At 38.7% G+C, this 24310-nt stretch overlaps 5 protein-coding genes and 1 pseudogene across 5 annotated transcripts; 3 read left to right on the top strand and 3 right to left on the bottom strand.

Moving 5' to 3' along the window:
• The first annotated feature begins 6079 nt into the window (after positions 1–6079).
• LOC139191271 (zinc finger BED domain-containing protein RICESLEEPER 2-like) lies at positions 6080–6808 on the top strand. The gene has a single exon (XM_070811848.1). The coding sequence runs from the start codon at positions 6080–6082 to the stop codon at positions 6806–6808; it is 729 nt and encodes a 242-aa protein (XP_070667949.1).
• A 2187-nt stretch (positions 6809–8995) lies between these two features.
• Positions 8996–11601, top strand: LOC103424544 (geranylgeranyl diphosphate reductase, chloroplastic-like). Its single transcript, XM_008362625.4, has 2 exons — positions 8996–9903; positions 10672–11601. Exons 1-2 carry the CDS (start codon positions 9205–9207, stop codon positions 11371–11373), a joined length of 1401 nt encoding a protein of 466 aa, XP_008360847.2. The 5' UTR covers positions 8996–9204; the 3' UTR covers positions 11374–11601.
• A 158-nt stretch (positions 11602–11759) lies between these two features.
• Positions 11760–13989, top strand: LOC103424543 (malate dehydrogenase, chloroplastic-like). The gene is made up of 2 exons (XM_008362624.4): positions 11760–12045; positions 12380–13989. The coding sequence occupies exon 2, from the start codon at positions 12390–12392 to the stop codon at positions 13629–13631; it is 1242 nt and encodes a 413-aa protein (XP_008360846.2). The 5' UTR covers positions 11760–12045; positions 12380–12389; the 3' UTR covers positions 13632–13989.
• LOC139187498 (pentatricopeptide repeat-containing protein At3g47530-like) lies at positions 13960–15769 on the bottom strand (annotated as a pseudogene).
• Positions 15770–16465: 696 nt separating this feature from the next.
• On the bottom strand, positions 16466–17770 carry LOC103424593 (protein RKD2-like). Its single transcript, XM_070811847.1, has 4 exons — positions 17673–17770; positions 17404–17552; positions 16884–17320; positions 16466–16795 (listed from the first exon to the last, which is right to left on the bottom strand). The coding sequence occupies exons 1-4, from the start codon at positions 17768–17770 to the stop codon at positions 16466–16468; spliced, it is 1014 nt and encodes a 337-aa protein (XP_070667948.1).
• A 4337-nt stretch (positions 17771–22107) lies between these two features.
• LOC103455355 (protein EMBRYO DEFECTIVE 514-like) lies at positions 22108–23877 on the bottom strand. The gene is made up of 2 exons (XM_008394942.4): positions 23460–23877; positions 22108–22643 (listed from the first exon to the last, which is right to left on the bottom strand). The coding sequence occupies exons 1-2, from the start codon at positions 23826–23828 to the stop codon at positions 22320–22322; spliced, it is 693 nt and encodes a 230-aa protein (XP_008393164.2). The 5' UTR covers positions 23829–23877; the 3' UTR covers positions 22108–22319.
• Positions 23878–24310: the final 433 nt, after the last annotated feature.

Raw genomic sequence — 24310 nt, 5'->3', positions numbered from 1 at the left:
GATCAAAATTAATTTTAACCGTACCGTCAAAGTATTGTTCTACATTGTCTAAATTAACTAGACTGTTTTGGATGGCTACTGGCCGACTCTCGTTTATCAGACACCAATCTGAAGGGAGATTGATTTCTGACCACCTAATGGTTCGAGGTATTTTAATATTGGCATTCTCTTGATCAGTCTGGATCAAGAGAGTATGATCCTTCGGACTTTTGGTTAAAGCCTGAAAGTTCATATTTGTGTCAGTGACCTTATAATAGATTCTATAAATTAAGGCCAAAGGCTGTGTTCCTTCTAGGACTTTGTATCCTGAAGTTTTGATATTTAGTGTAAGTGCTTTTAACATATGGGGGTCGGACAGACTTATGGTAAGGTCTGGAAAGCAATCAAAGTGGATAGGTCCATTACAAAGGCTGGATTCAACCATACCAATTATGCTATCACTGAAGTCAGTGAATCTAGCATCTCGAAGACATAAGAGAATAGAGGTATTAAGACCTCTACGTGTTAAAGGTTTGGCTGCAATTTGCACTAAACCTATATGGATATAATTATGACCATCTTTCCTATGAGAATTAATTTGTTCTGGGGTAAACAATTGGCAAGTTTCATGATCTTTACTAAGAGCATAAGCTTGTTCAACTGTTTTAACATGGTGTTCAGTTTTAAAAGAGGCGAATGCCCATTTCTTTTTATAAATATTTTTTGAAGATATTTTTGGAATATTCTATATATATATATATATATATATATGTGGTCCTCACAAAAACCATCCCTAATCTAATGGTTTCATAACATTTTTTCGGTTCGGTTTATTATGTCCATTCGTAGCTTTTGCATGTGCATCCTACCTTTGCTTATTATATGTTTTGTATCTTAATTAGATGAAGTCAAGTGCATCAAAGGCCTCGAGCTCAAGCTCAAACTCAATGAGATCATCAAATAGGTCCCGTAAAAAAAATAAACTTATCTACTTCTACTCCATCACAAGTAAGTTGTCATCTTTATACTTTATCTATGGTTTTTATGTCTCAATTTATTTAATAATTAATTGTAATGATTCTGTCTCTTATTTTTTAAGGACATTGTTGGTGAATCAACTCCACCTCAACTCCCCATGGTGGCAACTCAACAAACTCCTCTTACTCATGGTGGATCCACAAATTTATCCAATGCAACTCCAAAACAAGGTGGCTCAAGCTCAAGTGATCAAGTAAGTAAAGAAGACACTCTCTTGGATAAGTTGGATTCACTAAGAAGTCATTCAAGATCTACAATTTGGGAGCATTTTAATAGGGTAATTGAGGGAGGTATAGTTAAAGGGGTGTGCAAGTATTGCAACAAATCGTATACGACCGACACGGATAAAAATGGTACAACTAGTATAAGAAATCACTTAGCTAGATGTAGGAGCCATGGTCCTAATAAGGAAATATTTGCCACAAATAGGCAAAAGATCTTAACTTTTGCAGGCACAAAAGATAAGTTGGAAGCTATTGGTTTTTCTCAAGTGGAAGTTACTAAGGCTTGTGTTGAGATGATAATTATAGACGAGTTACCTTTTTCTTTCGTTGAGGGAGATAGGTTTCGTCATTTTTACATGCATGCATGTCCTTTGTGGAGAGTACCTAGTCATAAGACAATAGCTAAAAATGTACTTGGCTTGTTTTACTCTGAAAAGGAGAAATTGAAAAGTCAGTTGAAGACATTTAGGGTGTGTCTAACAACGGATACATGGACTTCTATTCAATAAATAAATTATATGGTTCTCACCGCTCATTTTATTGATGATGATTAGATGTTACATAAAAAGATTTTGAACTTTTGTGTCATTCCAAATCATAAGGGAGAATCCATTGTGTTGATGCACAAAATCAGTGAGGACTTTGGTACAACAGAAAGTGTTAAGTTTGTGACATTCGCTAGATTACTTCGGTCACTAGTGTTGATAAGTATGTAAATGGATAAGGACAGGGAAGCAAACACAAGATGTACGTGATTCACCCAGATTGGCTACGTCCACGGAGTAGAGGAGTTCTCATTAATTGTGAAGGGTTTACACAAGTACATAGGTTCAAGCTCTCCTTTAATGAGTACTAGTGAATGATTTAGTACAAATGACATTATGAAATATTGTGAGAGAATGATCTCTATTTATAGAAGAGAGTTTCTAGTTTCATTCTGACATTGACACATGTCGTGTTATGATTGACTTCTGATGTTGACATGTGTCGCGCTATGATTGGCTTCTGATGTCGACACGTGTCACGCTGTGATTGGCCTCCTGGTTGTAGGGAAACTCTTCTGGGTCCTTGACGGTATAACGTTGATCGGTGCTCAGTAGTTTTGGGATTGGTCAAGTATGGTACAAACAGTGCTCCCCTATGTTCCCGAGTGAGGGAAGTTCCTCGGTTGGGGACTTGCAAGATCCAAGCTATTGAGTAATCACGAAACTTCTAAGTACCGAAGTGTGGTATCATTTTTACTTGCCTTATCTGTCTTATACGTAGATGTGGCATCTTCTCTAGAAGTACTTTTCCTCCATTCAGGGGTGGTATCTTTAACCGATGAAGATGCACAAGGTAATGTATCAATTTCACTTGAAGCTTACTTGTAGTTTCAGGCTTGGTCAAGTGCGATACAAAACCCTATAGTAGGAGTCCCCCAAGTCGCCGAGCTAGGAGATTTTCCGAAAGAGGTAACAGACAAGGTAAACAATCAGACTTCCAAGCAAACAACCTGGATCGAAGGTTCGACTTCGGCTTCCGGTTGATTGTTCTCTTTCTCCTTGTGTCGTAAACAGCAACAAGGATAAGGAGAAGCAAATGGAGAAGAGATGATATGAGATACTTTTGCTTTTGAAGAAGTAACTTTCCACAGGTTTTTTCTTGAACTAGGCTGGATGGTTTTCTGGTTTCCTCCAGAGTATAAGGCCGATTCAAGAATTTGAGGGTCAAAACAAGTCCATCAAATCAAGAGTGCGTTCGACCTTGATGATATGGGATACTTTTGCTGTTGACAAAGTAATAGATGAATCGGCATGTGTTCTGTTGCGCTTGTCTCCACATGCTTCCTTATATCCTTCTCACTTGCCCTATCTGTTCTTCAGGCAGATGTGGTATCTTTTCTGGAAGCATAAGATGTTGAAGATGAGTACTCGAGAGCAATGTCAGGTAAGTAATCAGGCAAGGGGTTCCAGGCAGTCAGTTCCTGACTGGAAGCTTGATTCCAAGTGCTGACTGATTGCTCTCTTTCTCATTGTCTTGCAGGTAAGAACAAGGGCAAAGGAAAAGATAGGGAAAAAGCATGATATAGGATACTTTTGCTTTTGACCCTGACGATATGAGATACTTTTCCTCTGGTGTGGCTGGTTTGCATAGGTATTATTGGGGGGGGAAGAAAGCTAAGTATTTCGAGAGGCTTCGTTGGGAGTGCCCTTTCAGATATGATGAAGTTTTGAGCATTTTTGCAGGTCTGCCTGTCCGTGGAGGATGAAGGTCGATATATATAGGAGTTTCCCTAACAACAAGAAATAATTCTATTCCTTTACCCTTCTTGGTCGTAGCAATATAGTGGGAGCTGCAAGCTTCACGTGTTTTATCTTTGTCAAAGCACTTTGAAAAAGTGGTATGTGGTATCTGGAAAGCTGATGTTGCGTGTGAAGATTGCAGACAAGCTTTATCCGAGGAAATCTGGCTCTCGAAGTTCGGAGAGCGATGCCTCATCGGTTTTTGAACAAGCAATCATGTCGGGGATCTGGCTCTCGAGATTCGGAGAGCGGTGCCTTTTCTATTTTTGAGAAAGCAATCATGTTGGGAGTCTGGCTCTTGAGATTCAGAGAGCGGTGCCTATTCGATTTTTGAGAAAGTAATCATGTTAGGAGTCTGGCTCTCGAGATTCGGAGGGCAGTGCCTTTTCGATTTTTGAGCAAGTAATAATGTTATTCCTTTACCTTTCTTGGTCATAGCAATGTAGTGGGAGCTGCAAGCTTCACATGTTTTAACTTTGTCAGAGTGCTTTGAAATAGTCGTATGTGGTATCTGGAAAGCTGATGTTGCGTGTGAAGATTGCAGACAAGCTTTATCCAAGGAAATATGGCTCTCGAAGTTCAGAGAGTAGTGCCTCTTCGGTTTTCGAACAAGCAATCATGTCGGGGATCTGGCTCTCGAGATTCAGAGAACGGTGCCTCTTCAATTTTTGAGAAAGCAATCCTGTTGGGAGTCTGACTCTTGAGATTCAGAAAGCGGTGTCTCTTCGATTTTTGAGAAAGTAATCATGTTGGGAGTCTGGCTCTCGAGATTCGGAGAGTGGTTCCTCTTCGATTTTTGAGCAAGCAATCTTGTTGGGAATGTTTTCTCGAATGTGAGTAAAGGTTGGGCATTTTTGCCAGTCTGCCTTGCCACGGAGTACGGAGGTTGACACACATTGAGACTTTCTAGTTATCAAGCAGTGGTGCTGTTCCTTTACCCTTGTGGGTAATAGTAGGGTAGCTGGACCTTCAAAATTTATGTGTCTAAACTTTGTCAGAGATCTTTGGCAAAGTTATCTGTGGTACCCGAGGAGCTGATGTTGCATGTGGAAAGTGGTGCCTCTTTAGAATCCGGAGAGTGGTGCCTCTTTGATTTTTGAACAAACGGTCATGTTGCCCTTTCTTTTATAAGGGCACCAATTGTGTGCAATGAGTACATTCAGAGAGTTATTGCTTGTAGGAATTTTCCCTATATTTCAGAGATTTATTGCACCTCATTTCTCCTTCATCATTTCTGTCTGGCACATCCGACCGTCGTTTTGACTTGAACTTTGGTGAAGAGGCAGTCATGCCTTCTCAAGACAACATATAGCGCCCATCTTTCTTATCCCCTACTGGTCCTCTTACCGTTAGGGACTCTGTAATGAAGAATGATATGACCGATGCGATGGTGGCCAGGAACCATCTCACTTCCAAAGATAACAGACTACTTTCCAAACGGTCTGATGAGTTGGTTGTTAAGGATTCTCTGGCTCTCAGTGTTTAGTGTGCAGGTTCTATGTCTAATATGGCCCAACGCCTATTTGCTCGAACCCGCCAAGTTGACTCATTGGCGGCTGAAGTGATAAGTCTCAAACAGGAGATTAGAGGGCTTAAACATGAGAATAAACAGTTACACAGGCTCGCACATGACTATGCTACAAACATGAAGAGAAAGCTCGACCAGCTGCAGGAATCTGATTGTCAGATTTTACTTGATCATCAGAGGTTTGTGGGTTTGTTCCATAGGCATTTATTGCCTTCGTCTTCTGGGGCTGTACCGCGTAATGAAGTTCCAAATGATCAACCTTCGATGTCTTCTCCTTCTGGGGTTCTGCCTAGTATTGATGCTCCGAATAATCACCCTCTGGTGCCTCCTCTTTCTCGGGCTCTGCTGACTGCTGAGATTGCTCCAGTCACTAGTGTGGATAAGTATGTAAATGGATAAGGATATGGAAGCAAACATAAGATGTACGTGGTTCACCCAGATTGGCTACGTCTACGGAGTAGATGAGTTCGCATTAATTGTGAATGGTTTACACAAGTACATAAGTTCAAGCTCTCCTTTAATGAGTACTAGTGAATGATTTAGTACAAATGACATTATGAAATATTGTGAGAGAATGATCTCTCTTTATAGAAGAGAGTTTCTAGTTTCATTCTGACATTGACACGTGTCGTGTTGTGATTGGCTTTCTGATGTTGACACGTGTCGTGCTATGATTGGTTTCTGATATCGAAAGTGTCGCATTGTGATTTGCCTCCTGGTTGTAGGGAAACTCTTCTGGGTCCTTGACGGTATAACGTTGACCGGTGCTCAGTAGTTTTGGGATTGGTCAAGTATGGTACAAACACATTGCTCAACTTTTGGATGAGTGTTTGGTGGAATGGGGCATAGAAAAGGTGTTAATTATTACGGTTGACAATGCTTCGGCAAATGATTCCGGCTTAAGGGATTTGGTGCATCGAATATGTGGGTGAGGGATTCCTAATGCACTTTTGCATGATGGAAAATATTTGCACATGAGGTGTGTTGCTCATATCCTTAATTTGGTGGTGAATGATAGGATAAAGATGTTGAATACCGCCATACAAAGCATTCGTAATGCGTTTAGGTATGTAAGATCTTCCCCTCAAAGGTTGGAGAGTTTTAAAAGGTGTGTTGAGAAAGTGAGCATAGAAAGCAAGGGGCTTGTGATTTTAGATGTCCCTACTAGGTGGAATTCCACATTTTTAATGTTGGAATCGGCTTTGAAGTTCAATATGGCTTTTGATACGTTGAAAGTAGATGATGGTCATTACCTTCCTTACTTTACTAGAGAAAATCATGATAATATAAGGAAGGGGCCACTTTCGACTCATGATTGGAGTGAGGCGGGAATATTTGCATCCTTTCTGAGACATTTCTATGAAGTCACTTTAAAAGTGTGTTGTTCTAATACTCCAACAATTCATACTACTTTTGGTGATTTGTTTAAGATCAAAAGTCTCATCCTTGAAAACAAAGACAATGAATTCTTGTCTATGATCTCCATGTTGATGCAAGAAAAATATGACAAATATTGGGGTTCAATTGAGGATATGAATCAATATGTTTTTATTGCACTTGTGCTTGATCCTCGCCATAAATTGGAGAATGTGGTTGATTATTATGAGATACTATATGGCGAGGACGAGGAGGACAAGGAAAAAGTTGAAATTGCAACCAATGCGGTGAAAGATTTGTTGTTTGATCTTTACAAGATTCATGAAGAGTCATCTTTTGATACCCAACAAAGTGCAAGTAGTGGTGGTAGTTCTTAATCGACAACTACAAGTGGAGATCCTTTATCAAGCATGACAGAGATTGAAAGAAAGTTGAAGAGAAAAGTGAAATGAGAAAGCAAAGAGAGCTCGTATTGTGCACAATGATTTGGATAGGTATCTTTCGGATCCTAATGAAGGGGAAGAAGAGGCAAACTTTGATATATTGAATCGGTGGAGGGTGAATGGGCTTTCTAAGTATCCTATTTTGGCACAAGTTGCAAAAGAGATTTTAGCTATTCCTGTATCAACCATTGCTTCGGAATCCTCCTTTGGCACAAGTGGAAGAATAATTTATTCATATCGTAGTTCTTTGAGTCCAAAAATGGTGGAGGCTTTGATATGTACACAAAATTGGCTTAGGTCAATTCATGTAGCATTGCGTCATGAGCCAACCATTGAAGAGATTGAGTTTTGTGAAGAAGTTGAGAAAGGTAAATTTACTTATTGCATTTGGTTTTGTTAGACTATTTTAATTAGATGCTAAGTTGCATGCTTGCTTTACATTATGTTGTTTCTTTTTTTATTTGTATGTAGAAATGACAAGTGGAAGCTCAAATAAAGGTGATATGTTGCCTCCTAGGCTGCCTAAGCGTTAAGCTTGAGCTTGAGGACTTGGAAGATTTTATTTGTGCAAGACATGAAGTGATGAAACCTTGAAGGTTGTGTGATGTTTATTTTAAATTTGGACTTTTTAAAGACTTAAACTTTGATGTTTATTTAAGTTTGGACTTTGGAAATTGGAATACTTGGATTCTCATCACGGTTTTGTTGTTGTAAACATGTTCTTTCCCGAAGTTGGTGGACCGTGGAGCAACTTTGGCATATCTTTTCTTTGAATGTGAACTTTTATATTTCCAATTTTTTTTATTTTTTTGAGAGAAAAAAAAAAAACCGAAACCAAACCGAAAAAAATTGAACCGAACCAAACCGAACCGAAATTTCGGTTCAGTTTCGGTTTTGGGTAAAAACCGAACCGCTGGGAATCGAACCCAGCCCTAGTAATCGTATTTGCTTCGGTAGATATGCTTTTCAAGCGCTTGAACCCGCTTGGATCACATCTAGACAAATAGAAGCAGCGCAGCGTGCATTTCGTGCAGATGGTTTTGTCACGTCAGTCCACCTTTTCGGGAGCCGGGAAGACTCATAAAGGTATTTCAACCTCTCTCTAACCGCATTAGTCGAACTTAGAACGTACCATGTGGAACACGAACTTGAAATTCGTCCATAACCACTAGACCACTTTGTAGTGGTTCTTTACCAAGATTTCTAACTTTGCGCAAGGGAACCAGCTTGGTGAAAACATTTACCAAATATTTTCCCTTTAATTTTCCTTTGACTCAACAACCACTACAAGAATACTTGACTTTTACAATATTATTTAGTTGATTAAATATTGAATTATGTTGATATTTCATATAAATTATTTAACAAAACATAATGGCACATCTAGTAGTATTTATCTTCATTTGTAAGTGAGATTTTAGGTTTAATTATTCTCAAATGAGAATTTAAACTACATTATTGCTAGCTTGTTGTGAGCTTAAGCCCACTTCCTCTCTCTTAATATAAATAATATCGTTTGTTCCAAAACATAACGGCACGTCTAATTAATATTATGATCCCACTTAGATGCTTTAGCCTTTAGAGGAACAATTTAAAGAAGATATTTGCCAAGTCACTTTCGAGAAGTTGGAAACATATTTTGCGAAAAAATAATATTAGAGAGATCATTTATTTAAATAATATAACGTGATTATTGATGATTTGAATTAACATATTAATTTCTTATTGATGACACTTTCATTTTCTTCATTTTGAGTTAGGAGTCTATTAAAACTTAATGACGATGATTTGACACTTTAGACATCTTCCAACGAACGTGTCGCTAGTAATCGCCGGTCAATCATACGTCGGTAAATGCGTTTCCGGGCGGTGTACACAGTGGCCGTCAAACTATGTAATATTTATTGCACCGAAAAATCAGCTCAACGGGCGTTGTACACAGTGCCCGTCATAACATGTAATATTTATTGCACCGAAAAATTAGTGCCACACATAGAGGTCCCAGTTTACTGACGTGGCAATCCACCATTGGCTGCATGTGAAAGATATCTGACTTGTCTGCCAGAATCTACACAACCAGACAAATCCTCTTCAAAAGTAGACGGCGTGGCATTCTGTCATCCCCTCCCTAAATCTGTCAAAATCCAAAAAATCCAACTCATTATCCACAAAAAATCTCAGCCCTCCATTCCCCCAATCCAACGGCCACTTCCCCCACTTATATCCCAAACCGTATCCCCCAAATACATAAAAATAAGAAAGTAAATCACACTCTTGCCACTCTCACCCTCCTCTCCACCTCCTCTGCTACAGCTGCTCCGACCAAGAAAATGACCTCCATCGCCCTGAAATCCTTCATCGGCCTCCGCCAAACCGCCGCGGAGAAAACCCATTTCACAATGCAAGCAAAACCCATTTCTCCGAACTCCTCAAACCGCCGAACCCTCCAAGTCAAAGCCGCCAAGACCAGCCCAAAAGTCACTGGTCGAAACCTCCGCGTCGCCGTCATAGGCGGCGGACCCGCCGGCGGTGCGGCCGCAGAAACTCTAGCCAAGGGCGGCGTCGAGACATTCCTCATCGAGCGGAAGATGGACAACTGCAAGCCCTGCGGCGGGGCCATCCCGCTCTGCATGGTGGGCGAGTTCGACCTCCCGCTAGACATCATCGACCGCCGCGTCACCAAGATGAAGATGATATCTCCGTCGAACGTGGCGGTGGACATCGGGCAGACCCTGAAGCCGCACGAGTACATTGGGATGGTGAGGCGGGAGGTGCTGGACCAGTACCTGAGGAACAGGGCGAGTGAGAACGGCGCGACGGTGATAAATGGGTTGTTTTTGAAGATGGATAAGCCGGGAGATGGGGAGGCGCCGTACGTCCTGCATTACACGGAGTACGACGGGAAGGCCGGCGGCGCCGGCGTGAAGAAGACGATGGAGGTTGATGCGGTGATTGGAGCTGATGGGGCGAATTCCAGAGTGGCTAAGAGCATTGATGCTGGTGATTATGAGTATGCTATTGCCTTCCAGGTAATTAATTATGTACTTGCTTTGTTTTTTCTCCTTTTAGGAAATTACGATATTCTAAACTACTCTAATCTCGAATTCGGTCGAAGGGGAACTCAAACTAGTGCAATGGGCCCGACAAACTGGTCTAACTCACATCTGCGTTGAAAATTGCTACTTAATTAATTATTTGCAGTCAATTGTTGTGCTTTGTGTTTGAAATCACGATCAATTTGCAGAATTTGGTGTTTTGTCAATGAACTAGGCTCAGTGCATGTGATTTGAAGTTGTTAATTAACATTATGTCAGTAATTTTGATGAACTGTAAGAGAATTATCAATGAATTACTCGAAATTGAGATATAGTTTTCAGGTATGCATTGGTCATCAGTCGTGAAAAGGTGGCTACCATAGAAATTTTTGTGCTAATAACACGCCATCCGCTTTGAAACCTGAAATTTTCTCGAATTTTATGAACGTGCTCTTGTGTATGTTGTTAAATGATTACCAAATTCAAAGTTTATGGAGTAAAATTAGATGTTGATTTGGTTCAATGTTTGGTTCGTTCTTATGATTTGGTTCAATGTCGTGAAAATGTGGCTACCATAGGAAATTTTGTGCTAATAACACTTGAACCGCTTTGAAACCTGAAATTTTCTCGAATTTTATGACCATGCTCATGTGTATGTTGTTAAATGATTACCAAATTCAAAGTTCATGGAGTAGCATTAGATGTTGATTTGGTTCAATGTTTGGTTCGTTCTTATTAAATTCTTGGTTTCGGCCTTTTCAGGAGAGAATCAAAATCCCCGACGACAAGATGGTGTACTATGAAAACCTCGCTGAGATGTATGTCGGCGATGATGTCTCACCAGACTTTTACGGGTGGGTGTTCCCGAAATGTGACCATGTAGCAGTTGGTACCGGCACTGTGACACACAAAGGAGACATCAAGAAATTCCAACTAGCAACAAGAAACAGAGCCAAGGACAAGATTCTAGGCGGCAAAATTCTCCGGGTGGAGGCGCATCCAATTCCAGAACACCCCCGGCCACGAAGGTTGGCGGGCAGAGTAGCACTCGTTGGTGATGCAGCAGGGTACGTAACAAAGTGTTCTGGTGAAGGCATCTACTTTGCAGCAAAGAGTGGCAGGATGTGTGCCGAGGCGATAGTTGAGGGGTCGGAGAATGGGAAGAGGATGGTGAATGAGGCGGACTTGAGGACGTACTTGGAGAAGTGGGACAAGACCTATTGGCCTACTTACAAGGTGTTGGATGTGTTGCAGAAGGTGTTCTATAGGTCGAACCCCGCGAGGGAAGCGTTCGTGGAGATGTGTGCGGATGAGTACGTGCAGAAGATGACGTTCGATAGCTACTTGTACAAGAGGGTGGTGCCGGGGAATCCGTGGGAGGATTTGAAGTTGGCTGTGAATACCATTGGGAGCTTGGTTAGGGCTAATGCACTCAGGAGGGAGATGGAGAAAATTACTGTATGAAAGGAGGAAGCCTTGTTGTTTGTGTAATTTTTTGTTTTTCCTCATGTAACGAGGAATGAACTCTTTGAATTCAACAGATTTGAGTGGAAATTCCAAGTTTGTGTAATGAGATCTAGCATATATAAATTTCTATGTCCGTCATTGTTTTAGAATCGTTGTAAAATTTCTCCTTCAAAATATCATTGTAATAGTATCTTAAACTAATAATACGTTGTCCTGTGTTGAAAATTCTACACGTAAAAATATGTTAATGGTTTGAATTACCGCCATAGTGACGGTTGGAGTATAAATGATCCTTCTACTTGTGGCAAAGAGCTAATTTTCGCCAACGAAGGTTGGTTGAGTATTTCCTATTTTATTCTAATAATCGCATCCGTTGGAACTTGGAAGGAATCAGAGATTAACGGCAGGATGAAGCGAACAAAAAAGGAGAGAGTCGCTGTGCACTGGCCCACTGTATAGTCAAACACAAATAAAAAATTGGAAAAAATGGTGTGGAACGTGGATTCATCCGAGGCCCATTGGCGGAGCTTCTCACGAACTCAATAAGCCAAAACCCCCAAAAGGTCCAAAAACCCACTCTCTCTCCTCTTGTATTCTCTCTCTAAATCCCTCCTTTTGCCATTTCGCGTCTCCGTGGCTCTCTGGTTGTTGGCGTTCATCTTCCTCAAGGTATGAACTTTTCAACTCTGTTTCTGAAGATTTAATTTGTTTTTTTGTTTATTTCGTACACTCACGGATCTATGAGCAATAGTTTCAGATCTAATGGGTTTTTTTGGAGTTTTCCCAGCTGTGTAGTTCTTCACTTCTTTTGCTTCTGAATCTGAGCAATGGATTGAAATCTTTTATTTTTTATTTTTTATTGTTTTAGACATAACCCAGAATCTATCTTTTCATTTGGTGAATTGGGTTGCATTTCAACGGAATTCGGATGTCAAATTTTTATGCTTTTTATGTGTTTTGAATTCAAGTTTTTGAGTTCGATTTGGATTTCTGCGTGCTACAGAGCGTGAGAGATGGCAGCAACATCAGCAGCTGCCTTTTCCGTCGGAACTAATTGTTCCCTCGGCCACAAAGCGGCGGCGTTTCAGCAGTCAAAGCCTTGTGCTTTGAGGTTCAACTCCCAAAACCCTCTCAAGAGCTCTTTCAATGGGCTCAAGGCAACCCCATCTTTCAATTGTGAAACCGAGACCTCGTTCTCCGGCAAAGAAACTGCATCGGCTCTTCGAGCTTCTTTCGCTCGAAAAGCCCACAAGGAAGCGCTGGTGGTTCAGTCTCAGTTCCAGCCCCAGGCCTCGTATAAAGTAGCTGTTCTTGGAGCTGCCGGTGGGATCGGTCAGCCATTGGCTCTTCTGATCAAGATGTCGCCTTTGGTCTCCTCCCTGCATCTTTACGATATTGCTAATGTCAAGGGTGTTGCTGCTGACTTGAGTCACTGCAACACTCCTTCTGAAGTTCTTGATTTCACCGGAGCTGCCGAGTTGCCCAATTCCTTGAAAGGTGTGGATGTGGTGGTCATTCCTGCCGGTGTTCCAAGAAAGCCCGGTATGACCCGCGATGACCTCTTCAACATCAATGCCGGCATTGTGAAGAACTTGATCGAGGCTGTGGCAGATAACTGCCCTGATGCATTCATTCATATTATCAGTAATCCGGTGAACTCCACGGTGCCAATTGCTGCCGAAGTTCTGAAGCAGAAGGGTGTTTATAACCCAAAGAAGCTCTTTGGTGTTTCTACCTTGGATGTTGTGAGGGCGAACACATTTGTTGCTCAGAAGAAGAATCTGAAACTGATTGATGTTGATGTCCCAGTTGTCGGAGGACATGCTGGGATAACTATTCTACCCCTGCTATCCAGGACAAACCCCTCTGTTAGCCTCACTGACGAAGAAGTTGAGCAGCTAACTGTTAGGATCCAAAATGCTGGAACCGAGGTTGTAGAGGCAAAGGCAGGTGCTGGGTCCGCGACATTGTCAATGGCATATGCAGCAGCTCGATTTGTTGAGTCATCTCTGCGTGCACTGGACGGAGATGGGGATGTCTATGAGTGCTCATATGTAGCGTCTGATCTGACCGAGCTTCCATTCTTTGCATCAAGGGTTAAGCTTGGAAGGAATGGAATTGAAGCTTTCATACCGTCTGACCTCCAAGGTTTGACAGAATATGAGCAAAAGGCGTTGGAAGCACTCAAGCCGGAACTGAAAGCCAGCATTGAGAAGGGTATTGCTTTTGCCAACAAGCAGACCGTGACTGCTTAGGTCGCTATTATCAGAAGCTTCTATTACCTCATTCTAATGAATGCTTTACAGATATTTTTTAGCAGATTTAGCAATGCATCAGTACTTTCAGTTTTGTAGAATGAAGTCGGTATCCTTTCAGTGTTCTATGTTGAAGCTATTTTCGGAAGAAATACAGAGTTGCTTCTATTGTTGTAGATTGAAGAATATAAGCCTTCTCTTGCGGGCGGAAACTTGTAGTGACAGTTTTGATATAACTTGGCTGGTCGATCATGAGTTTTTAGGAATATCATGTATTTCTATCTTGCGTGTATGCAAGGGCTAGCTTCTGATGCGAAAATAAATTCGAAGAAAGTGAATTCATACTTTTCAATTGCAATGCTTGTTTTCCTCTTCTACATGCTTTCTTATGTTCGATATTTGAATCAGTAGAAAATTGTTCACAAATGCAGAAAATTGTTCCCTAATGCTCATCTTCTGTAAATCTTCAGTTTTCCTATCAATAGCCATTGCAGGAGCAGCGTCCCTCTCGGAAATGATGAAACCGGGTGCGGTCTCTGATGATTACCTCTCTGTTGTAAACCCCTGAGAGAGCCATTGCAAAATTGTGGCAATCAACACAAATGCGAAGATTCTTGGCCACTCTGATTGGCGTGCCGGGAGTAGTTGACAGGACACCGAAAGCAATAGCCCATGTCTCGCTGTGGTAAGAGGGGATGAGCCCCTTGTCTTCTGCTCCCAAGTTGTGCAATTCAGATGTTACATCTGCAACGTAACCAGCAATCTTCAACTGGCTATTAATCTCACGCAGCGTTTTGTAGATTTCATTCATCCTTCCGCGGATGTGAAACATCATCGACAACAAACTCGTGTGCTACTCCTTTAGTTCAAGCGTGCTACATCCCGGTGTAGTTTGAATTGCTTTTTCCTTCATAAACTTCCTCATTTCTGTTAGCTTCTCCCAGGTTCCAGCTGAAGAGAAAATATTCATCAACAGGACATAATCCCCTGCCTCTTGAGCCTTGAGTTCAATCAAATTGCCTACCACTCGTTCCGCAAGGGAATTATTGCCGTGAATTCTGCAAGCCCCAAGTAAGGTCCTCCATATTGTCGGATCTGGTTTCATGTTCATCGATGTTATGAGCTGATAGGCCTGATCAAGTCGACCAGCACGACCCAAAAGATCAAACATGCGCCCATAGTGATGGATATTAGGCACTACCCCAAACTCTTTGCTCATACGATCGAAAATCATCATCCTTTCATCAACCAAACCGCAATGGCTGCAAGCACAAAGACCCAGTAAAAGTCTGATCATCAGGTAAAACACCCATTTTCTGCATCTCTCCAAACGCTTCAATAGCTTCTCTACCATAACCATTCACCGCCAACCCAGAAATCATCGCACTCCACAAAACCACATTCTTATATTGCATTCCCTCAAACACCCCATACGCCTTATCCAAACTCCAACACCGTGAATACATCAATACAAGAGAGTCATACAAATTTGAAGCACCACCATAACCATGTTCTTCGATGTACTTATGAACCCGTTTGCCAAACTCCAACGCGTTCAAGCTGGCACACGCTTGGAGCACAAGTAAACACGTAACGTCATCAGGCTCACACCTATGAACCTCACTCTGCATAATCTCAAACAAACCCAAGGCCACAGTATCTCTCTTCAGCATTTATCAAACACTTTACACGCTTCATCATGCTTACCACAAGTCGAATACAAGCCCATCAATGCCGTGAGCAAAAGACTATCTGATCGATGCCCATCTCTCAAAATCCTAGCATGCACCTAAATCCCACCCACCAACGACGAAACTCTAATGCAAGACTTGATGACGAAAGACGACGCCATAGAGCCAGCTAAAAGGCCGCGCCGCCGCAAATATCTGAACAGATAAAACCCCTCCGCCGGCGAGTCGCTCTTGGAGTAAGCTCTTATCATTTTGTTGTAGTCAAAAGCCGTCGGCTTTGGTATTTGGTCGAAGAATTGGCGGGAATATGTGATGTTTTTTCATGGGGAAAGAGCGACGGCGAGGGACAAGAACCTTATAAACACATAAGCATTTTTATTCGCCGCAGCGCGAAGGAAGAGCTCGTCAATCTGGGCATATACTTCCGGCCAGAGCTAAATGTTTTTATTATAAACACGTTAAACCCTTATTATAAACAAGTTAAACATTTTATTAAAAAGCTTTTGCCAAATTCTTGAAAATGCTTCCTCAAGAAGAATTTTTCCTTCAGAAAATGCTTCTATAAGCTTGAGACACTTCAAATTATTCTTTCAAACGCAATACAAGGTGCCAAGTATAAGTGTTTGTATCGCGAATGAGACAATATTTCGCGTAATCACTTGACCATATGTCCTGTTCGACCAACTTTGCAAGAGCATTGGAAGTAACTTGCATCACTAATTTCTAATCGTTGATGCTTGTGGATTTTATTGTGAGACCCACACATGTATTTACATTTTATAGTATAAATGCCATTAAAATTTTCGTATAGCATGATGTAAAAATGCCATTATCTCAGTCAATTTATTGAGGAAGAAATTCAAAATTAAATAACTTGTGCTAAAGTCGAATTTTCCCTTTTGTGCAAATTAAGTATTAAAACAGAATATAACATAAATTTGGATTTGGATTTGGATCAACTGTATTCAATTCAGAGCCCCATTGCTCATGAAGTTAAACACTCATAATATATCACTAAAATTAAAATCGAAAAACATGAAGTCTGATGAGGAAAATTATAAAAATAAAAATAAATTAAAATATAAAAAAAACATGAAAAATAAATTAAAAATAAATTAAAAAGAAAATCCAACTGATTAAAATTTAAAATAGAGTGATGCATGCATTGTTATTCGAGGAAAAAGAGTCAGACAATAGAGACTTGATTTCTTCGTCTTCCTCGTTAGCATCCATCGAACTTGTTGGATACTGACTGTTGCTGCAACTAAAAGATGATTGTGATTTTTCCATAACCTTCGTCCCCATGATCTTCCTCTTCTTGTAATTTGCTTTGAAGCATGCCTGCCTTAGACGCTTCGTATTGTCCTCAAGCTGCATATCAGGAGCTTCCTCCAGCAGCTTCTTCTCCATCTCCAGCAACACGATCGCGTTTCGAAGCTTCTCTTCGCCCTCCTCTCCTTCCTTTCCTAACTCCTGCATGCATAAAAACGATATAATCGCTACACATTCATTTTTTTTCGAATCAGACACGAACACGTACAAATATGTAACGCCTATTGACCTGAATGTTTCGGATTAGGGTTTGAAGGCTGGTCAACTTCCGATGAGGCCAACGACGAATGCCCAACTCTCGACACCTTTTCTTCAGAAGAGTTAGCCCTACGTTGAGTTCCTTGGCAGCCTGAGTGATTGGCATGTAGAAGTACTGGGAAATGGTCTGTCTTGACAACATTTTGGAGGAAGAGAGGGAAGAGCTTGATGATCTATGTCTTTTAGAAGAGTGTGGCCTCTCACTAATCGCCTTATCCCTCGCTTCCCTCGAATCGTTCATGTCCGTAATTCCATTTTCATCGTTCTTGCAAGTCAGAAGCAATGGAGGTTGCTGCTGTTGTTGAAATTGCTGATGATGATTGTGATTAATCTCAGTTAACCCACCACATAAATCATTAGAATTAACTCCAAACAACGCGTTTCCATTTCCGAAGAAAATTTCATCATCTGCTTAATTTTTTATTCATTAGATTAACTTCAACCGTATATCAAAGACGTCAAAAGTACTAACCGTAATACTGAAAACACACCTTGCAATACAGTTCGGATTGGTAGAATGTCAAGTGAGGAGTAAATAGGATCAATATTCACACAGCTCTCGAGTGAAGGAAGAGGATGATCAGGAAATCTATGATCTTGTACTATTGGCAAATCAAATTGCCAATCGCATGCATACCCCCTAAAATAATTAACATCCACAAGAAATTAAAAAAAATAAAAAAAACACTTAAAAGTAAAACACGATGAAATATATATATGTGTGTGTGTGTGTATGCAAAAGTCCATAATATTCACACACCGGAAATCATGAACAGAGGGAAATGTAGGTTGATGTGGGAAGAAAAATGGGTCTTCACCACGATCCTTGACGACGTCGTACTTGGCCAGCCAACCCATTGGTGAATGACTAGCCATTTGATGAGAGAGAGAGAGAGAGAGAGAGAGAGAGAGAGAGAGAGAGAGAGAGAGAGAGAGAGAGAGAATGTACAGGAGGATGAGGAAGGAGAAGAGACGAGTAGTGGGTATATATATCGCATGGATAAAAATCCCATGCATGAATATGGAGTGTTTAGGAGTGTTATTCATTCATTGTTCACTGTGCGTGCCTAATTATTACCTAGCGAGAGTTACAAGATGTATTAATGGATCCTCCTAAACACATAATTATTTCTTTTAATTGATTATTAAGAGGGCTTCGTGATGATCATTAGCCTACATGAACGTGCGCCGCCACACCTCCCACCACCACACCAGTTAATTAATTTGATTATTCTTCCTTTTTCTCTTAATTTCTTTCTTGATTTTGCTACTTAACCATACTCTACTCAACTGAAATCATTCTTTGCTTTGTAATTTGTTTGGCTGCAATATAATTACTTAAGGACATAGAAGTGTGCTGCATGATTGCCACGTGTCATCGATTTTACTTCTACAGAAGCTACCTACATATTTGCTTGAAGTTAGTAATCTTGGAACCATAATCTGGGCAGCAGTAGCCGTATCTATATGTTTATGATTATCATTTCCGGTCACGTTTGTTCACCTTTTGGAATTATTACGTCTCTCCTTCGTCATTCGGATCAAATTATTTTTCAATATCCTAATAATTTTCAGGATCATCACCCTTTCATCTGTACAAGTTGAAGGATATATAAGCATAATAAAATTAAAAAAAACTTTGGATGCGGTCCTTAGTTATGAATATTTTATGATTGAAATCTTGTTGGTTTTTAATTTTTTATCAAGGTCCCTGAAATTAATGTAAAAATTTATTTCTATGTACGTTACTATATTTTTTAAATTAAAAATTAGAAATTTTAGTTGTTTATATAAATGAGATTTTAAATATAAAAAAACCATAATTTGTGGGATTAAAAATATTAAAATATAAATATACTATTGTGTTTGTGTGTGTGTGTGTGTATAAACATGGGCACATTCATCAAAATTAACCCAAAAAATTATTGTATCAAAACATGGGTACATTCTTCAAAATCACAAAAAAAGAAAGATATTAGGCTTAATAATATTAGTAAATTTCTTCAATTAAACTTGACATGGATACATTTTAAAATCAAGGAAAAAAGAATGTACCCATATAAGTTTAAAATGGATTGGAAAAAAATTGAATAGATTTTATATAAAAAAAGGGTACATTTTACATATAACAAATTGCTATATTTAAGAATGAGTATATTTTAAGATTAAAAAGTTTTACATGAATGGGTACATATAATTAGCATGGGTACATTTTGCAAAATAAAAAGTACAAATACAAAAAAAATATGGGTACAAATACAAATAAACTTTAAAAAATATGGGCACAAAAAGAAATTAATATATGGGTACAAATTAAAACCGAAAAGAAAATTGGTACAAGTTAAAAAAGAATTACAAATTAAAAATGGGTACAAACTAAAACTAAAAATATATGATAAAAAATTTAGTCATAAATATAAATATACTAACTGTAACATTTTTAACATTAAATGAATATATTTAGACATAAAAAATATTTTATTATTGAAATAATTAATGATGTTATTAATACCCAAGGACCTTGATAAAAAATTGAAAAGAAATAAGATTTTAATCAATGGAGTAGCAAAAGAAAGGATGAGAACCTAATTTTTTCTAAAAAGAAAAAAGTATTGTGGATACTGGATATACAGGTTGAAATCAACAAAATTTTTATAGAAGTCTCATATTATTTTCCTTCGTGAACGAATATTATATGGCATTAAATTGATTCACCCTATCCATTTTAATTTTGAAAAATAAGATTATGCTCTATAATTTTTTTGTGGTTTTTTGTTCATTTTTCAAATTGTAAAAAATAACTTTGCTCAGATTAATTACACTACACTGTGGATTGGGTTTTAATATGGATGCATGTAACGTATCAATAATCATTTACAAATTAATGGCTTATTCATTAAATTATGAAGTTATGATTAGTGGGAAGAGAAGGGAGATACTATATCATGTAGAATTTATTTTCTGTCATCAGTTAGGAATAGTTTGATTAATTAAGAAGTACTTTTTCATTTTTTTTTGTTACAAATGATATTATCTAGGGGGGAGTAAGCTTAACCTCACAATTGGCTAGCAATAATATGGTTCAAACTCGCATTTGGCAATAATCGAACCTGAGACCTCTCAGGTACAAGTAAAGAAGAATACTACTAGACTGCAGTACTATGTGACCTTTTCATTTTTTTTATTATTGCATATGAGTGGTGGCCAATTAGAACATAGAAGAGTTAGGCCATCTCTTGTCAAGGGTCATACGCTATATGTGAGCTCGTTTGGATGTATTTTTGAAATGACTGAAAGCGCTTTTGGTGAAATTGTTTAATCAATTCTTAGTAAAAATGCAAGTAAATTCTGGAAAAACACATAAAGTGCTTCTTGGAAGAAACACAAGTTATGTGCTTCCTGGAAGAAGCATAAGTTATGTACTTCTTCCATAAATCACTTTAAGTGCTTTTGGAACAAAAAAAAATATTTTCTCTAAAAGTGTTTTCAGTAATTTTAAAAGCACATCCGAATGAGCCCAGCTTTAAATTTTACAAAACCAGTCTCAAACCAAACGGCTAAATGAATCAGGCTAAGTTTTTTATTTTTTATTTTTTTTATTTTAAACAAATTATATTATCTAAGGAGAATGGAGTGGGTTTAGCCTCATAGTGGGCAATCAATAATGTTGTTCAAATTCTTCATTGGTGAGAATCGAACCTAAGACCTCTCACTTACAAGTAAAAAGAAACACTACTATATCATATTACTAATTACAAAGTAGCAAGAATCAGGCTAAGTTTGGCTTCAAGATGGGCAACATGTAGTCCCATGGCAAACTAAATTTGACCCAAAAAGTAATAAAATTTGAAAGGAAAAAATATAGCCATAGATGAATGGAGATGGAAAAATTTAGCCCTAAAATAGTCTTTAAAATATTTATTTTAAGAGGACTAAAAACATAACTAATAGCTACATTTAATCTTCCTTGACTGGAGATGGTCTTATAGTAGCAATGAGTAGGGGTGATAGTTCTGCGGTTAAAAATGGACAATGAGTAATTTTTGTTCCCAATATTGATGGATATTTGAATTCAAATTCTCTCTTCCGGTTCATCAAAAATACAAAATAACAAGCACCGAGTACTTGATTAACATTTTGGTTAAAACTTCTTGCTATTTTTTTGTTTTTGTTAAAAGATAAATTTTGTTAAATTAGATGTTAAATTAGTCATCAACGGGATTTGAACCCACGCCGTCATGCAAGAGTTCAATATATTTCCACCACTGTAATAAAGGTTGAGCAATATGTGAAAGAAAGATTCCATATAGGATCTTAATTTGTAAAAGCATTTTTAATGGGAGTTGTAATATATTGAAAGATGTGCGTTTTACATTTCTTGTTTATACTTTTTAAGGTGTAAGTATACAAATTTGGAATGTAAAAGCCATATTTACATCTTATTTTACATTGTAGAAATGTATATTTTAGTCTTCCTCCAATGGGAAAGATGTAAAGATGGGGAAAAGTAAGTGCCTGGTCACAATTTTAGCCCTAAAAAATATAATTCTTTCGACATGTCATGGGCTCGATTTATTGGACTTGAACACGCTTTTTGAAGTTGGGCTTTCGAAAGATGCGCTATCTCCAACTTAAGGCTACTGAACAACTGAGCCTTCGAAAACTGACAGCAAAGGCTGAATAATGACATACTAAAGATTGAAATATGACCGGTCGATCAATGACTTATGACACTATGTGTCGTCACTCGTGAAGGAGCATGTTGGAGAATAGATTCTCTTCTCACATCGCCATATGACAAAATACAACCCAACTTATATATAGGATATTCCAATGCTATTATCATGCAGATTTTTTATAATAAAACCCTACACCTAACGATAGGTGGTTAGATGGAGACGATAGCATTGATGTTGATGGTGGACCTTCATGAGGCTACAAAGTTTATCAAGATGCCATTTGATTGGAGATTATATATGTTCAATTTAGGCTAATATCGGCCAAATGCCATTGATTGGTGATGGCCGAATGTGACTTCTATATATCTCGATTGAAATGCTCTAATGGAAAGAATTGTTTAGGGGCAATAGTCCTTGAACTCAACCAAGCATTATAAAGAAATGTGGTATCACCATCTACACCATAACAAAAACACCATTTTTCGAAAGTGTGTATTTTTACAGCAAGGTTGATGATTTCAGCTAAGATCCTAAATTTTTTGTATTAGTGTGCAAACATAGTACATTAATCGCAATAGAAACGGCGAAAGAAGCCATTAAGAATCAAAATTTGAATAATACAACTGTTTAGTGCAATAAAAGGAGGTAATTTAACCGGTCCAAAAATTTTCCACTTTGAACCTCTGCTAAACGCAAAACGCCCGCCAGCAAGGAGAAAACTTGATATTTTAGTTTAGTTTCTCGGCTTTACCCCTTCCACGACCACGCCAGCCTCCTCTTCCACCACTGCCACCACCCCTGCCGCCCTTGCCACCTAAGGCTTTATTCGCATCAGCGTTTGCTTTCATGTTCTCAGGCAAGGGAAGTATCTGATCCACACACTTCCTGAAGCTAAAATCATCAACAACTTCATCTTCCCTAATGAGGAAGAAGCACCTACTTTTATACAACGGATGGATCCGAACTTGGAATGCCTTGACCCCTCCACCAATCTTCTTATCGGGCTCGGCATGACCCTTCTTAAGCAAGTCGAGCAAAACCAGATGCTCATACTGCAATATAACAAGAATTTCAATAAAAAAACTTCATCCAATAAACCTAGATACAATGCAAGGCAGCGAAGCAATCTCAAAATCAAAGCACTATATGCCACAATCACAACCATTTTACACAGATCTTACAAAATTCATCATTTTTTAGTTGAAAATTCTAAAGCTGACCTCATTGTGTAAATATAATTCAACTCTGTGAACTAAAATCCAGAGTTATGTGAACAGATTCTAGCTTCATGTAGCAAAAGACCAAGGCAGTGAATTTGAAATTTTGAATAAAGAACTACCATCATCGAGCTTCCTACCAAATTCGAAGAGAATTCACATTCACACAAACTATATCGTCAAACACATGAATGAATAATACTCACTCAAATTCGAAACATAACATTCAACTCGAAACCAATATTTTCCGTAGCCAGGTGACTTTTGCACTCTTATTTTCTTCCCCTCCCCTCGATCTTTCTAGCAATCAGATTGAATAAATCAAACGTAACAACTCCAAATTCACTGATTAAAACAAAAACCTATTTGTAATACCGCATTAGCATATGTAGCCGAATCCTAACTAAAATTTATTTCATAAAACTATGTAATACCCAAATCCTCAGTCGTTGATCATCCAAACGAAGGAAAGCAAACAACCCAAAACTAAATTTCCCAAATCCTAATTAATCTCGATTACAAAACACCAAATTGAATAAATAATACATTATATTGCTATACACTAACAAAAAGTTCCAATCTTTAACTTTCAGCAAAAGAAAAATAGGGCTGAAAAGATTAAGAATAATCAAATAGCTTTGTTTTGGGTACCTTATTGACATTGAGATCAGTAGGCCAGTAATGGAGGAATTTGTAGAAGTAATCGAACATCTCCACCGAAGACCCAAAACTCTTCGGACCCAAGCTGACCCGACCCGAGTTCTCCCCTTCCCCTAACTTCTCCTCCAACCGTTCTTCCTCCGGCGACTTCTCCACCTTCGTCTTCTTAGCATCGTTTCCTTCACTCCCCTCCTCGTCCCTGACCCGCTTCGAGTTTGCCTCCACCTCCCCATTAATGGCTTCAATCTCATCGGAATTTTGAGCGGCAGCAGGCTCTGAAGCTTCTAGGTCCATGTGTTTAGCGCCTTCAGCGGTAGCAGCGGCGGTGGCCTCCGAGGTTTCGGCGAGTTTCTCTACCATCTTTGCGATTGTGATTCTGTGTGAAGCCAAAACCTAGGATTTTATGTTGCTTATATATGAGAATATAGTATGTTGCTTATATACGAGAATATAGTACGGTACTTTAACGAAAAACTCTTAATAATATTCATTTTAATGAAAAATTATATTTTTATATTAAAAAAATAATCATGATATTATTTATTTTATTTTTTTCTTATTATTAAAACCTAAAATTTTCAAATTATTTTCATTAATTTTTCTATAACATAAGTCACCTCCTCTTTTGAGGTGGAATATACATCTTCTGTCAAGTAACCCCCCCCGGGTCATGATTTTTCCTTTTTTTTTTCTTTTGTGAAAAATCATGATCCACCCATGAAATTTGAAAATATTCACATATAGATGTAACTCCATATTAAAACCTAAAAAAGTTCTTCTAGGTCATAGAATTAAGACACATTTGAAGTACTTTTAAACGACTAAAAGCATTTTTAGAAAAA

Source organism: Malus domestica, chromosome 14 (assembly GCF_042453785.1).
Source record: "Malus domestica chromosome 14, GDT2T_hap1".
In the NCBI taxonomy this organism is placed as follows: domain Eukaryota; kingdom Viridiplantae; phylum Streptophyta; class Magnoliopsida; order Rosales; family Rosaceae; genus Malus; species Malus domestica.
The sequence above is the reverse complement of the archived record's forward strand: the minus strand, read 5'-3'. Positions and strand labels throughout refer to the sequence as shown.